Source organism: Molothrus ater, unplaced genomic scaffold (genome assembly GCF_012460135.2).
Source record: "Molothrus ater isolate BHLD 08-10-18 breed brown headed cowbird unplaced genomic scaffold, BPBGC_Mater_1.1 matUn_MA122, whole genome shotgun sequence".
NCBI classification, from domain to species: Eukaryota; Metazoa; Chordata; class Aves; order Passeriformes; family Icteridae; genus Molothrus; species Molothrus ater.
The window spans coordinates 175804-189763 of NW_023416576.1; the positions used below are offsets into that span (position 1 = coordinate 175804).

The following is a 13960-nucleotide window of genomic DNA, read 5'->3' on the forward strand; positions in this document are numbered from 1 at the left end:
CCCCCCCCCCCCAAGACCTCGAGGGACGCCCCCAGCCCCACAGAGAGACCCCCCCAGGGACCCCCCCTCACAGAGCCGGACACATATTTTACACTTTCCAAGTTTTTTGGGGGGGGGGGGGGGGTCACAAACAGAGGCTGCCATGTCCTGACAGGTCCTCCCCCCCCCCGCTATGTCACGACAGCTCAGGCCCCGCCCTCCCCCCGCAGCAGCCGCGCGAGCAGCAGGACCCCCCCCCACCGCTGGCCCCGCACCCGCCCCTCCCCCCCCGGCCCCCCCCGCGCCAGGACCACCCCCCGGGGGGGGGCGGCGGCCGCCAGCGCCCATCCCCCTCCCCCCTCCGCCCCTCCCCCCCCCGAGGGCACCAACAGGGGGGTGAGCGCGGGGGGAGGGGCGGCCGCACCCCCCCCCAGCACCAGGAGGGTCTCGGGGCCCCCCCCCCAGCGCCCCCCAGAGCGCCTCGAAGGCGCCACGAGCCCGGGGGGGGTCCCAGGGCGGGGGGAAGGCGAGGGGGCGGAGCCGGACCCCCAAGGGCAGCTCCAGCGGGGGGAGAGGCGCCAGGAACGAGCCCCCTCCCCCTTTTTGAGGGGTCCCCCCCCCCGGGCTGAAAATGGCGGCGGCCTCGAGCGAGGGGGGCAGGTCCCGGGGAGGGCGCAGGGTCAGGGTCAGCTCGGCCCCGCCCCCAACCCCCCCGAGACCCCCCCCCAGCGCCGCCAGAGCCCCCTCGGCCCAGGCCCCGCCCCCCCCCAGTAGCACCTGCAGCGCCAGCACGGGGGGGGGCGGGGCCCCAATTTGGGGAGGGGTCCCGGGGTCCCCAGTTTGGGGAGGAGTCCCCTCGGTTTGGGGCCCCCCCAGAGGCTCCAGGCGCAGCCGCAGGGGGAGGGGCACGGGCCGCCCCCCCCCCGCCAGCAGCGCCCCCCCCCAACCCTCGGGGTCCTGGGGGGCTCCGGGGGGGACGCAGAACGGGGGGGGGGGGCCCGGGGAGGCAGCGGAGGCGGAGCGGGGGGGGCGCGGGCAGCAGCGAGGGGGGGGCGCCCCCCCCGGACCCCCCCCCGGAGCCGTTTTGGGGAGGGGGGGCGGGAGCGCAGCGCGGAGGGGGCCCCAAAACCGCGGCCAATTTGGGGGGGCCCAGCGCGGCCGCCAGCGCCCCCTGCAGGCGGCAGCGATCCCACAGGTCGGGGTCGCCCCCTCCCCAAAATGAGGGGGGGTCCCGGGGCGGGGGGGGGCACAGCGGGACCCCCCCGCGGGGCAGGAGGGGGGCGGCGGCGCTCAGGACCCCCTGAGCCCCCCCCCAGCCGCCCCCCCCGGCCGCCAGCGCCCTCCGCAGGTACCCCCGGAGCTGGGGCAGCATTTGGGGGGGGGTCCCGGGGGGGTCCCGCAGCACCTTCAGCACCGCCCGGAGCTGGGGGGAGCCGGGGGGGGGCGGGCGGGCCCGCAGCACCTGCGCCATCACAGCCCCCCCCAGGGACCCCCCCAAAACCTTGGCGAGCTCCAGCAGGTGCGGGGGGGCCGCGGGGTGACCCCCCCCCAATAATTTCTGAGCCGCGACCCCCAACTCCCGCCCCGGGACCCCCCCGAATCGGCGGCAATAGGCGAGAACGGCCCGGCAGAACACATCGGGGGGACCCCCCCCCAAAAACTCCACCAGCCCCCAGAGCCACTCGCGCCCCCCCGAGATTATTTGGGGGGGGTCGGGGGTCGGGGGTCTCGCAGCCCCCCCCGGGATTTGGGGGGGGGCGCAAAGCGCCGCGGCCGCCTCGAAACGGGGCAGGAACAGCTCGGGGGGGTCCCCGGCGCCGCCGCCCCCCCCCGGGAACAGCGCGGCCGCCAAATGGGGGGGCAGCTCCGGGGGGGGGCGGGGCGGATTCTGGGGGTCCCCGCCCCCCCCCTGGAGGAGGCAGAGGAGGAAGAAGAGGCGCAGGGGGGGGGGGCAGGGCGGGGTGCAGCGCCAGCGCCGCCAATCGCGGCGCCCCCCCCGCGCCGAGAGCCCCCCCCAGCAGCGCCGCCTGCACCGGGGCCGGGTCCGCTGAGGCCAAAACCGGGGGCGCTCCCGGGACGCCCCCCCCGGCACCGAAATGAGGGAGATGAAGGAGCTGGGCCCGGGCGGGGGGGGCGAGGCCGAAGGCAGAGCCTGGAGGGGGGGGAGGGGGCGTCAGAAATGGAGGGGTTGGGTTGGGGGGGGGTTTGAAATGGGGGGGGTCTCAAAGGGGGCGAATCTTGGGGATCTCTGGGATTTGGGGGTCTTGAACTGGGGGGGGCTCCGGGATTTGGGGGTCCCGGGGGGGTTGGGATGTGGGGGGGGGGGATCGCTGGGATTTGGGGGGAGTTCCAGGGATTTTTGGGGTCTCTGGACTCACCGGGATCCAGCCCCGCCTCTCCCCAGGGATCCGCTGGATCTGGGGGGGGGGGGGGAAGGGATCAGGGGTCGGGGGGGGGTCGAGGGATCCCCCAACCCCCCCCCAGGGACAGTCCCAGCACCAGACTGGGATGTACTGGGATTTACTGGGATCTGCCCAGTTACCTGCGGGATTCCCCAGGATCCACTGGGACCTTCCCAGTCCTTACTGGGGCCCACTGGGACCCTCCCAACCCTTACTGGGACACACTGGGATCCCCCACCCGCCCGCCATCCCTTACTGGTCTCCCCCCAGTCCATACTGGGACCCACTGGGACCTTCCCGGTCCATACTGGGAACCCCCCAACCCTTACTGGGACCTTCCCGGTCCATACTGGGAACCCCCCAACCCTTACTGGGATTACTCTCAGTCCTTACTGGGACCTTCCCAACCTTTACTGGGACCGACCAGGATCCTCCCAATCTTTACTGGGACCCACTGGGACCCTCCCAGTCCATACTGGGACCTTCCCAGTCCATACTGGGACACACTGGGACCCTCCCAGTCCATACTGGTGTCCCCCACTCACCTCCCGCCCCCTCCGCCCTCAGCAGCAGCAGCGGCTGCAGCGCGGGGCAGCCCCGGCCGGGGGTCCCGGGGGTCCCGATGGTCCCTGGGGGGGTCCCGAGGGGGGTCTCGGGGGGGGTCCCGAGGGGGGTCCCGGGCACGGCCCTGATGCGGCGCAGCTCCCGCAGGCACTCGGCGGCCGCCGCCGGGGCCCCCCCCGCGCCCCCCGGGCGCTGCAGCAGCGCCGCCAGCGCCGCCAGCCCCGAGCGGTCCCCGCGGGCCGCGAGCACCGAGAGAGCGGCCACGAGCAGCAGCGAGCGGGGGGGGCCCGGGGGCGGCTCGGCCAGCAGCGCCAGCAGAGCCCCCCCGGGACCCGAACCGGAGCCGTCGGGACCGGAACCGTCGGAGCTCCAATCATCGCCCCCCGCGGAACCATCCGGGCACGGCGGGGAATCGAGCAGCAGCAGCAGCAGCTCCGTCTGAAATTGGGGATTGGGGAGGGGGCGCTGAGACCCCCGGAGGGACCCCCCCCCCGCATCATGGGACCCCGAATGGCTCCAGCAGGGACCAAAGACTTCTCCTGAAGGGACCCCAAATTCCCCTTGAGGAACCAAAAATCATCCCCAGGGACCCCAAATCATCCCCAGGCAACACAAATTCCCCTCAAGGGACCCCAAATCACACCCAAATATCCCAAATTCTCCTCGAGGAACCCCAAGTCACACCCAGGGACCCCGAATCTCCTCAAGGACCCCAAATTCCTCTCAAGGGACCCCAAATCCCCCTCAGGTGAACCCAAATACACCCAAGTGACCTCAACATCCCCCGGGTGACCCCAAATTCCCCTCAAGTGACCCCAAATCACACCCAGGGACCCCAAACGCCCCCCAGGAGACCCCAGGCCCCCCCAGCCCCGGCCCCGCCCCTCTCTCCCGTCGCACACCTGATGACGTAAAGAGGGGCGGGGCCGGCGCAGGGCGGGGGGCGCGGGGGGCGCGAGCGCGGCCGCGAGCCGGGCCCAGGGGCTCCCCCCCGCCATGGCCGCGGGGGCTGCCGGGAGCAACGTGACGTCACCGCAACCCGGCCCCCCTCCACGTGACGTCACTCCCCCGCCATGGCCGCGGAAGCTGCCGGGAGCAACGTGACGTCACAGTCCGTCCTCCGTGACGTCACACGCCCCTCGGAACGCTCGCGGGAAGCGCCGGAGGGGAGGTTGTGACGTCACAGCGCTCCCCTCCCCCCCCCAAGGTTTCTGCCCCTCCTGGTGATGTCACAGCCGGCGTGTGTTACGTCATATCATCATGTAGAGTGACGTCATTGGGGCGGGTTTACCCACAGGCGGCTTGGGGGGCTCCTATGGACCCACAGAGCCCCCCCGGTGTCCCCTCCCCCCATGTCCCCACTGCCCCCCGTGTCGTCCCCGTGTCCCCAATGTCCCCCCCATGTCCCCGTGTCTCCCCCTGTCCCCGTGACCCCCCCCCCGCTCCGGTCGGACCGGCCGCGCTCCCGGCCCCGCCCCCCCCGGGCCCCGCCCCGCCCGCACGGACCGGACCGAGGGGGGAGGGGCAGGTGACCCCCCCCCCCCCCCCCCCCCCCCCCCGGGGACAGCCTGACCCCCCCCCCTCATGGTGACACGGGTGTGCAGGTGACCCCCCCGGTGACCTCTGACACCCCGGTGCTGGCGTCCCTCTGTCCCCGTGTCCTCAAAGCGTTCGTGTCCCCATCCCCAATGTCCCCGATGTCCCCACGTCCCTCAGGACAATGTCCCCCTGTCCCTCTGTCCCCATGTCCCCGAAGTCCTCATGTCCCCAAATGCCCACCCGTGTCCCTGATGTCCCCATGTCCCAATGTCCCCCGATGTCCCCATGTCCCCGTGTCCCAATGTCCCCAAATGCCCTCCCGTGTCCTGCGATGTCCCCATGTCCCAATGTCCCCCGATGTCCCCGGTGCTGTCCCCCAATGCCCCCCGGTGCTGTCCCCTGATGTCCCCGCTGTCCCCGGGCCGGGGCGGGGGCTCCCCCGTTATTTCCCAAGCGGCGCCCGCCCGACCGGCTCCGGCTGCGGCGCGGCCCGGCCCGACCGGCGGAACCGGTCCGGGACAGCAGCGCGGGGCGGGACGGGGGACGCGCGGCGGGGCGGCACCGCCGGCACCGGCACCGCACGGCACGGAACGGAACAGAACGGCACGGAACGGCTGGGACGGCAGCGGGACAGGACCGGGACAGCACCGCCGGGACCGGGACAGCACCGGGACAGCACCGCCCGGACCGGGACAGCACAACCGGGATAACAGAGCCGGGACAACACCGGGACAGTCAGGATAACAGAGCCAGGACTGGGATAACAGAGCCGGGACTGGGATAACAGAGCCAGGACCGGGATAACAGAGCCGGGACCGGGATAACAGAGCCAGGACCGGGATAACAGAGCCGGGACCGGGATAACAGAGCCGGGACTGGGATAACAGAGCCAGGACTGGGATAACAGAGCCGGGACCGGGATAACAGAGCCGGGACCGGGATAACAGAGGCGGGACCGGCACCAGGACGGCACAACCGGGACAGCCCCGGGACAGCGCAGGCAGCCCCGGTGCTGAGGGGGCAGCGCGGGGCTCGGGGCGGGGGACAGCGGGTGGGGACAGCGGGTGGGGACAGCGGTGACAGCGGTGACAGCGGATCGCAGCGACGCCAGACCGGGATCAGGCACCGGAACTGCCCCAATCCCCGGGATCTGAGCCCAAATCCGGGATCCAGCACCGGGATTGGGAATCCAGCACCAAACCCGACCAGGAGCTGAAATCAACCAAACCCTCGGGATCTGGCATCAAAACCCACCAAAGATCTGGGGTTTGGTGCTGACTGTGACCAAATATTTGGGATCCGGCACCAAAACTGCCCAAGGATTTGGGGCCGGCTGTGGGTATTGACCAAACGCTCCGGATCTGGGATCAAACTCAACGGGGACCCAGCATCGAACCTGACTGAGCATCCTGCGGGGGATCCATCGGGATCGGGATCCAGTGGGATCAGGGGATCCATCAGAATCCATTGGGATCTATTGAAATCCATCGGCCAGGGTCAGGGATCCACCAGGATCCATCAGGATCAATCAGGATCCATCGGGTTTGATCAGAATCCATTGTGATCCATTGGGATCAATCAGGATCCATCGGGATCAATCAGGATCCATCGGGATCTATCGGGATCCATCGGGATCAGGGATCCATCGTCTCCGGCCATGCCGCGCGCGTTCCTGGTGAAGAAGCCGGTGGTGGCCACGGCCAAGCGCAACTGGAGCGAGCTCCCGGACGAGCAGCGGGCCGAGATCTACGTGCCCAGTATGGGGGCGCATCTGGGGGGGCTGGGATCCATCGGGAAATGGGATCTGGGGGGGCCCGGGGATCTGGGGGCACCGGGATCCATGGGGAGATGGGATCTGGGGGGATTCAGGGATTTAGGGGGGCTCAGGAATTTGGGGGGGACCCAGGTGTTCTTTGGGGTTCAGGCGCTGGGGGGACCCTGAAGTCTGGGGGGCTGTGTCAGGAATTTGGGGGTTCCGGGTGTTTGGAGGGACCCCGGAATTTGGGGGGGAAGCCTCAGGGTTTGGGGGGGTCCCAGGAACTCGGGGGGTCCCAGGAATTTGGGGAGTCCTGGGTGTTTTGGAGGTGTGTGGAAGGGCTAAAGAATTCCGGGATTTTGGGGATCCAGGAGTTTCAGATTTTGGAGGTTTTGGGGTGACGTCCTTCCCCTCCAGGGATGTCCCCTTAGTGACAGAATTGGGGTTCAGCCCCCCAATCCCACCCAAACTCTGGGACAGGGGGGGTTTGGGGAGGACTTTGGGGTGCCCGGACCCCTTGGACCCTTTTTGGGGTGGGGGTTTGGACACCCGGGTTGGGGGAGGATTTTGGGGTGATTTTAGGGGGGTTTGGGCTGCTGGCTTGGGTGGGGGAGGGGATTTTTGGGTGTCGCCCGTGTCCCCCCGGGGGGGGCGGGGGTGGCGTCCCCCCCCCGGGGCCCACGCGGGCGCCACCCGCCGGAAACCCCTAATTTGGGGCGTAATTCGGGCGGTAATTTGGGGTGTCGCGGCCGGAGCCGTCCGACCGGTCCGGGGAACCCCAAAAGGGCGGGGGAGAGGAGCGGGGGAGGGGCCCCCCCAAATCCTCCTCCTGCCATGGGGGGGGCGGGGGGGGGGGGCACGTTTGGGGGGTCCCCAGTGTGGGGTCCGATTTGGGGAGGGGGGAGGTCAAATTTGGGGTGAATTTTGGGGGGTTTTTTGGAGGGATCCCGTTTTGGGGAGGGGGGGTCGGGTCCGGTTTGGGGTTCCCGATATTTTTGGGGTGAATTTTGGGGGGGTTTTTTGGAGGGATCCCGTTTTGGGGAGGGGGTTTGGGGGTGCAGGACCCCCCCCTAAAGCCGTGCCCCCCCCCCAGTCTGTTTGGGGGGCTGCCCCCTGCGCAGGGACCCCGAGCCGGCCGTGGGGGAGGCCCCCGCGTCCCCCGTGTCCCCCCTGGACATGACGCTGCCCCCCCGCGCCCCCCCCGGCCCCTTCCTGCACCCCAAGGGAAAGGTAAGGGGGGGACCCCAAATTTGGGGGGGGGGGCTGGAGGGATGGGGGGTGAAAAGTGAAATGGGGGGGCTGAAACTGGGGAGGGAAGGGGCTGAGACTGGGGGTCTCCAAAATGGGGGGGTCCCCATGAGCACGGAGGTCCCCAGAATTGGGGGTGCCCAAACTGGGGGGGGGTCCCCAGAACTGGGGGTGCCCAAACTGGGGGGGGTCCCCCAAAATTGGGGGTGCCCAAGGTGGGAGGTCCCTGGGAATGGGGGGGTCTCTGTGATGGGGATTCCTGATGGCGGGGAGGTCTCCAAAACTGGGGGGCCCCAATTTGGGAGGGGTCCCCAAAAGCCAGGGGTGTCACCAAGGTGGGCTGGGGGTCCCCAAAACCAGAGGTTCCCAAGGGGCGCTGTCCCCCACGGCTGGGGGGGGGGTCCCCAAAACTGGGGGGGGCTCTCCCCATAACCGGGGGGTCCCAAGGGGGGAGCCCCCCCCATTTAACCCCTTCCTCCCCTCTCTCTGCAGGTCCCATCCGGCCCTTTGGGCGCCCCCCTCCCCCCGGGGCTGCCCCTGGCCGGGGGGGTCCCCGTGGGGGTCCCGGTGGCCGGGGGGGTCCCGGGGGGCTCCGAGCTCTTCTCGTGCCCCGTGTGCCACAAGAGCTTCGGGTTCCAGCGGATGCTGAACCGGCACCTCAAGTGCCACAGCGAGGTCAAGCGGCACCGCTGCCCCTACTGCGGGAAGGGCTTCAACGACACCTTCGACCTCAAGCGCCACGTGCGCACCCACACCGGTGAGAGTGGGATGGGATGGGATTGGGATGGGATTGGGATGGGATTGGGATGGTACTGGGACGGGAATGGGAATGGGATTGGAGTGGGGAAAGGTTCAATGGCACCTTCGACCTCAAGCGCCACGTGCGCACCCACACCGGTGAGAGCGGGATGGGACGGGATTGGGATGGGACTGGGATGGGATTGGGATGGGATTGGGACGGGAATGGGAATGGGATTGGCATGGGGAAAGGTTCAACGACGCCTTCGACCTCAAGCGCCACGTGCGCACCCACACCGGTGAGAGCGGGATGGGATGGGATTGGGAACGGGAATGGGATGGGATTGGGATGGGACTGGAACGGGACTGGGATGGGTGGGATTGGGATGGGATTGGAATGGGGAAAGGTTCAACGGCGCCTTTAACCTCAAGCGCCACGTGCGCACCCACACCAGTGAGAGCGGGACTGGGATGGGTGGGAACAGGACTGGGGAGGGATTGGGGTGGGGACAGGGACAGTGACAGCAACCAGTCCGGCCCCAGCCTCCTCTCACTCCCCTGTCCCGTGTCCAGGTGTCCGTCCCTACAGGTGCTCGCTCTGTGACAATGCCCGGTCACCCATTCACTGTCCATGTCCCCCTGTCCCCACCTGTCCAGGTGTCCGTCCCTACAAGTGCTCGCTCTGTGACAATGCCCTGTCCCTCTGTCCCCACCTGTCCAGGTGTCCGTCCCTACAAGTGCTCGCTCTGTGACAATGCCCGGTCACCCATTCACTGTCCATGTCCCCCTGTCCCCACCTGTCCAGGTGTCCGTCCCTACAGGTGCTCGCTCTGTGACAATGCCCGGTCACCCATTCACTGTCCATGTCCCTCTGTCCCGTGTCCAGGTGTCCGTCCCTACAAGTGCTCGCTCTGTGACAATGCCCGGTCACCCATTCACTGTCCATGTCCCCCTGTCCCCACCTGTCCAGGTGTCCGTCCCTACAAGTGCTCACTCTGTGACAATGCCCTGTCCCTCTGTCCCCACCTGCCCAGGTGTCCGTCCCTACAAGTGCTCGCTCTGTGACAATGCCCGGTCACCCATTCACTGTCCATGTCCCTCTGTCCCCACCTGTCCAGGTGTCCGTCCCTACAAGTGCTCGCTCTGTGACAAGGCCTTCACGCAGCGCTGCTCGCTGGAGTCGCACCTGCGCAAGATCCACGGCGTGGCGCAGCGCTACGGCTACAAGGAGCGCCGGGCCAAGCTCTACGTGTGCGAGGAGTGCGGCGGCACCGCCGACAGCCAGGACGCGCACCTGGCGCACCTGCGGCAGCGCCACCCCCACAGCCCCCTGCTGGCCAAGCTGGCCCGCAAGGCCGCGGCCACGCCCGCGCCGCGCCCGGCCCCGCCCCGCGCCGCCCCGCCCCCCTAGGGGATGGATAAAGGGGGCGGGGCCCCGCCCCGCGTGGCTCCACCCCCCGTGGGATGCGGAAAAGGGGGTGGGGCCATGCCCGGCCACGCCCCGTGCTGCCCCACCCCTGTAGGGGACTCATAAAGGGGGTGGGGCCACACCCGGTTGGGGAGGGACACGCCCATTTAGGGAGGGACACGCCCATTTTGGGAAAGGACACACCCATTTTGAGGTTAGGGGAGGGACACGCCCCATTACGGAGGGACACGCCCATTTAGGGGAGGGATACGCCCATTTAGAGGTTAGGGGAGGACACGCCCATTTAGGGGAGGGACACGCCCATTTTGAGGTTAGGGGAAGGACACGCCCAGCTGGGACACGCCCATTTAGATAAGGGACACACCCACACAGGCAGGGACACGCCCAGTTTTGGGTTGGGGAAAGAAGTGCTCATTGGTCACGCCCATTGGTTTAGGACACGCCCCTTTTGGGGGGGTCAGCTGGGGGATTTCCGATTGAGGCCACGCCCATTTGGAGTAGAAGCCACGCCCACTTTGTCCCCATTGGGAATAAAAACCCCTCTGTGCTCACTGACCACGCCCCTCGTGACGGAGGCCACGCCCTCTTTGGCTCAGACCACGCCCCCACCTGGGGGAGGGTGATGTGGGGGTCTCGGCAGCCCCTCCCCCACACCGCAGGTGCCGTCAGTTCCAGTTTTTATTGCCCGAAACCCCCCAAAATCGGGGGTGGGGGAGGGGGCGGTGGGGGAGGGGCGGCCCCTCCCTCTCCAGTTCCGCGGGGGGGGGGGGGAGGGGTCGCCCCTCCCCCCCCAAAGTCCAGTTCAATTCCCGCCCTTTGGTCACAGGCTCCGCCCCCTCCCCTCCCCCACCCCCGGGGGCGTTTGGCAAAAGCAGAGGGGGGGGTGGGGGGGGATGGGGGAGGGGCGGTCACACCCACCCGACCCCTCCCCCCCCTCCCCAAATTCTCCAGATCCCCCCTAAGGCAGCTTGGCAGGGATGGGGGGAGGGGCCCCAAAAAAAAAAAAAAAGGGGGGGGGAGGGCGGCTCAAAATGGGGGGGGGGCACAAAATTGGGGGAAATTAAACCCCTCCCCCAAAAAAGGGGTGAGCCCCCTCTCCCAAAACTCTTCTCCACCTCCCCAAGAAGGTTCAGCCCCAAAATTGGGGTGAAATGCCCAAAAAAAATGGGGGGGGCACCTCAATTATTGGGTGTGTGCGTCCCCCCCCCCTCCTGAAATGGATCGTACCACCCTAAAAAAGGGAGCCCCCCCCCCAAATTAGGGTTATCCCCCCCCTCCCAAAAATGAGGTGTTCCCCCAAAGCGGGACCCCCCCTTCACGGGGCACCTCTTAATTAAGACGTGGCCCCCCCTTAATTAAAACACGCCCCCCCCAATTAAGGCCTTGTTGTAGCGCCCGGCGCCCGCCAGGGGGCGCCACCCGCGGGGAGGGGGCTCTTAAAGGGGCCACGCCCCATTTTGGCGAGGTCGCTTCCAGGGGAGTTTTGGGGTAACTCGGGGGTGGTTTTTGGGGGGGAACCCCCCGAATTCTACTCGATGACGGCGATGAGGTCCTCGCCCTCCAGGCTGAGCCCGGGGCGCACGTGGACCTTGGTGACTTTGCCTCCCACGGGCGCCGTCACCACCGTTTCCATTTTCATGGCGCTGAGCACGCACAGAGGGTCCCCCTTGGCCACCGTTGTCCCCTCCTTGACCCGGACCTCGACCACCTCCCCCGGCATGGGGGCCCCCACCTGGCCCTTGGCCCCCTTCTCAGCCTTGGGGTGCACGTGCATCTCCTGGGGGGTGGGAAACGGGGGGGGGGGGGGGGTCCGGGGTCACCTCGGTGTCCCCAGAGTCACCCCAAGGTCACCCCAGGGCTCCTCACCCCGGGCAGAGCCTCCTGGAGTCCCCACAAAGTCACCCCTGGCTCCCCTCAGACCCCCCCAAAAAAATCCAGATCCCCCCCAAAATCCCCTCAGAGCCCCCCAAAATCTCTTCAGATCCCCCAAAGATTCCCCCCAAACCACCCCAAATTCCTCCCAAATCCCCTCAAATCCCCACTAAATCCTCCCAGATCCCCCAAATCTCCCTGAATTCCCCCAAAATTCTTCCCAAACCCCCCAAATCCCCCAAATTCTCCCCCATATCCCCCTGAATTCTTCCCAAATCCTTCCAAATCCCCCCAAAATCCCCCTGAATTCCCCCCAAACCACCACAAATCCCCTCAAAATCCCCTCAAATCCCCCCAAATCCCCCGGGCCCACCTTGAGCACCTGCGTGTCCCGCACCAGGATGCATCTCAGCTGCACTCCCAAAATCCCCCAAAAACCCCCCCAAACCACCACAAATCCCTCAAAATGCCCCAAAATCCCCCCAAAATCCCCCCAACCCCCCCCAAATCCCCCGGGCCCACCTTGAGCGCCTGCGTGTCCCGCACCAGGATGGATCTCAGCTGCCCGTTGAGCTCGAAGAAAACCTCGCGCTGCCCGGCCGCGTTCAGGTCGCCGAGCGCCAGCGCCTTGATGTGCAGGGTTTTACCCCGCTCCAGCTCCACCTGGGAGTAAACGCAGAGTAAATCAGGTGTAAGGGCCTTGATGTGCAGGGTTTTACCCCGCTCCAGCTCCACCTGGGAGTAAACTCAGAGTAAATCAGGTGTAAAGGGTGTAAATCAGGTGTAACTGGTGTGTGTGGGTGTCCGGGCTGTGTAACTGCTGTGTAAGGGCCTTGATGCGCAGGGTTTTACCCCGCTCCAGCTCCACCTGAGAGTAAAGTGTGAGTAAATAACGTGTAACTGGTGTGTAAGGGATGTGCAGGCTGTTCCTGGGCACCAGCTCCACCTGCGAGCAAAGTGGGTGTAGATAACGTGTAAAGGCTGAGTAACCGGTGTGTAAGGGGCTCCAGAGCTGGGCAAGGAGCTCCAGGAGTGAGCAGCTCCCAGCTCCTCTCCCAGTCCCTCCCAGTGCCCCCCAGTCCCCTCTCACTCCCTCCCAGTACCCTCCAATCCCTCCCAGTACCTCCCAGTCCCTCCCAATCTCCTCCGAGCGCCCCTCACTCCCTTCCCAGTCCCCCCCAGTCCCTCCCATTGCCCCCCAATCCTCTCTCACTCCCTCCCAGTCCCTCTCAATCCCCCCCAGTCCCTCCCAGTGCCCACCTCGAACTCCTCGGCGATGGTGGGCCCCTCGAGGAAGAGGCGGGTGCCCAGGCAGGCCACGGGCCCGAAGGTGCTGCGGAAGGAGCGGAACTCGTCGTAGACCTTGGGGTAGAGCGCGGCCGAGAGCAGCTCCTCGGGGCTGGGGGGGGCCCCGTGCCGCGCCCCCAACTCCCGGCCCAGCGCCTCGAAATCCAGGGGGGGCAGCGACGCCCCCGGGCGCCCCTCGACCCGCGGGAGATCCTTCAGAACCTGGGGGGGGACAAACGGGGGGGTTGGTGGGGCACAGGGGACAGGGGACAGGGGACATGGCAATGGGACAGGGGACACAGGACAGGAGATCCTTCAGAACCTGGGGGGACAAACGGGGCTTGGTGGGGCACAGGGCACAAGGGACAGGGGACATCATGGGAATGGAACAGGGCACAGGGGACACGGGACAGGAGATCCTTCAGAACCTGGGGGGACAAAAAACAAATGGGGGGTGGGGGGCATGGGACAGGGGACAGCGAAGCCCCCGGGTGCCCCTCGACCCACGGGAGATCCTTCAGAACCTGGGGGGACAAACGGGGGGGTTGGTGGGGCAATGGGGACATGGGACAGGGGACACCATGGGAATGGGACAGGGACAGGGGACAGGGGAGATGGCAATGGGGTGGGGGGGGTGGGGGACAAGGCAGTGGGGTGGGGTCATGGCAATGGGGTGGGTGCCATGGCAATGGGGTGGGTGCCATGGCAACCAGTGATGGAGGTGGCAGCAGGGACCGCAGCATCCCGATGCCATGGCAACAGCCTCCAGTACCTCCCAGTCCCTCCCAGTCCATCCCAGTCCCTCCCAGTCCGTCCCAGTCGCTCCCAGTCCGTCCCAGCAGCGCCCATCAGGCCCCACCTTGGAGCGGAAGGGCTCGGGGAAGCCGCCCGGGGGGACCCCGATGTGTCCCTGCAGGAATTCCACCACGCTCAGGGGGAAGGAGAGCTCGTCCGCCCGCGCCTCCACCTCCTCGCGGGAGAGCCCGTTCTGCACCATGAACTGCGCCAGGTCCCCCACCACCTTCGACGTGGGCGTCACCTGAGGGCACCAGGGGTCAGCAGGGGTCACCTCAGGGCCACCAGGGTGAGGTCACCTCGGGGTCATCTCACAGTCCACTCCTGGTTAACTCCTGGGGCAACTTGGGG

At 67.8% G+C, this 13960-nt stretch overlaps 4 protein-coding genes across 5 annotated transcripts in view; 1 reads left to right on the forward strand and 3 right to left on the reverse strand.

Annotated features, from left to right (window-relative positions):
* Positions 1 to 184: 184 nt before the first annotated feature.
* On the reverse strand, positions 185 to 3967 carry LOC129047112 (basic proline-rich protein-like). 2 transcript variants are annotated; one of them, XM_054518263.1, is made up of 4 exons: positions 3848 to 3967; positions 2927 to 3383; positions 2358 to 2396; positions 185 to 2131 (listed from the first exon to the last, which is right to left on the reverse strand). In XM_054518263.1, the coding sequence occupies exons 1-4, from the start codon at positions 3941 to 3943 to the stop codon at positions 666 to 668; spliced, it is 2058 nt and encodes a 685-aa protein (XP_054374238.1). In that variant the 5' UTR covers positions 3944 to 3967; the 3' UTR covers positions 185 to 665. The 2 variants fall into 2 exon arrangements, with proteins under 2 accessions (XP_054374238.1, XP_054374239.1); XM_054518264.1 differs by lacking the exon at positions 2358 to 2396.
* LOC129047113 (homeobox protein Hox-D11-like) overlaps positions 2631 to 13960 on the reverse strand; it is a 17905-nt gene continuing 6575 nt past the window's right edge. Inside the window, exons 3-4 of the mRNA XM_054518267.1 lie at positions 2717 to 2780; positions 2631 to 2674 (exon numbers count right to left, since the gene is read on the reverse strand). The gene's annotated coding sequence lies outside the window, so the exon portion shown is untranslated. The remainder of the gene's footprint in view (positions 2675 to 2716; positions 2781 to 13960) is intronic.
* Positions 5601 to 10210, forward strand: LOC118701050 (putative transcription factor Ovo-like 1). Its single transcript, XM_036405627.2, has 4 exons — positions 5601 to 6241; positions 7334 to 7470; positions 7981 to 8245; positions 9345 to 10210. Exons 1-4 carry the CDS (start codon positions 6142 to 6144, stop codon positions 9635 to 9637), a joined length of 795 nt encoding a protein of 264 aa, XP_036261520.1. The 5' UTR covers positions 5601 to 6141; the 3' UTR covers positions 9638 to 10210.
* LOC118701051 (pyruvate carboxylase, mitochondrial-like) overlaps positions 11156 to 13960 on the reverse strand; it is a 3377-nt gene continuing 572 nt past the window's right edge. Inside the window, exons 2-5 of the mRNA XM_036405629.1 lie at positions 13674 to 13853; positions 12788 to 13036; positions 12050 to 12190; positions 11156 to 11432 (exon numbers count right to left, since the gene is read on the reverse strand). Of these exons, the coding sequence (XP_036261522.1) occupies positions 11184 to 11432; positions 12050 to 12190; positions 12788 to 13036; positions 13674 to 13853 (819 nt within the window). The 3' untranslated portion in view covers positions 11156 to 11183. The remainder of the gene's footprint in view (positions 11433 to 12049; positions 12191 to 12787; positions 13037 to 13673; positions 13854 to 13960) is intronic.